The 770-nt window shown below is 52.1% G+C and overlaps 1 protein-coding gene across 1 annotated transcript in view; it reads right to left on the reverse strand.

The window, feature by feature from the left end:
- Positions 1-304, reverse strand: part of Crls1 (cardiolipin synthase 1) — a 23,295-nt gene extending 22,991 nt beyond the window's left edge. Inside the window, exon 1 of the mRNA XM_026788449.1 lies at positions 1-304. This exon is cut by the window's left edge and continues 329 nt beyond it. Coding sequence (XP_026644250.1) covers positions 1-84 — 84 coding nt within the window. The 5' untranslated portion in view covers positions 85-304.
- Between the last annotated feature and the right edge of the window lie 466 nt (positions 305-770).

Genomic DNA, 770 nt, shown 5'->3' on the forward strand with positions numbered 1-770 from the left:
GCCCCTGCCGAGCCTAGCCCCCGGCGGCCGAACGGCCACGCGAAGGGGCCCCCACGCGCCGCGCGCCACGCGCCAAGCCAGCATGGCCTTGCGGCCGCCGTGCAATCTAAATCGAGAACTCAGCAGTCCCAGGCGCCGGCCGCCTGCTTCTCCGCGGGAACCCGGCAATACCCAAGCCGCAAGAATGTCTCCATACTAATTTCCACACTCCAGCACGACCCGCTTATTACAGGTGGCCCGGAACCGTCAAGGAAGGCCGCTTTCACGACACTTTCACGACACCCAGCAGCTCGGCTTCCCAGCGCCCTCCGGCGGCAGCGGCAAGTATGTGCAGCTAAGGTCGGCGGGCTCATTCGCCTTTGGGCTAAGAAGAATGACAGGCAGGGAAGACCAGGAGCGAGTGCCACGTGGCCATGGGAAGCCAGTCATCTCAGGCCTCGGCCCGAAAGCCTCTGGTGCCAAGTGGCCCGCTGGTGTGCGTGGTACTCTATGACTACCGGAGAAGTTTTAAAATATTTGTGTTGGATTAAAAGTATTAAAGTACCCTGTTTTTGGAGCACTAAATAACATTATGAATAGGTCCAAAGAATCAATGAAAAATGTCAATCACAGCAACCACTGTTTACTTGGAAAATGTGTCTAATGTATAAGCTATTGTGCATTTAACCCTATTAACAACTCTAACATAAGTATTCTTATTTCCTTTACTTTTATAGGTATGCAAATAGGTGTGCAAAAGAACTTGCTTATTCTTTTGTAAAGTATTTTTA

This window comes from Microtus ochrogaster, unplaced genomic scaffold (assembly GCF_000317375.1).
Source record: "Microtus ochrogaster isolate Prairie Vole_2 unplaced genomic scaffold, MicOch1.0 UNK3, whole genome shotgun sequence".
Lineage (NCBI taxonomy): Eukaryota > Metazoa > Chordata > Mammalia > Rodentia > Cricetidae > Microtus > Microtus ochrogaster.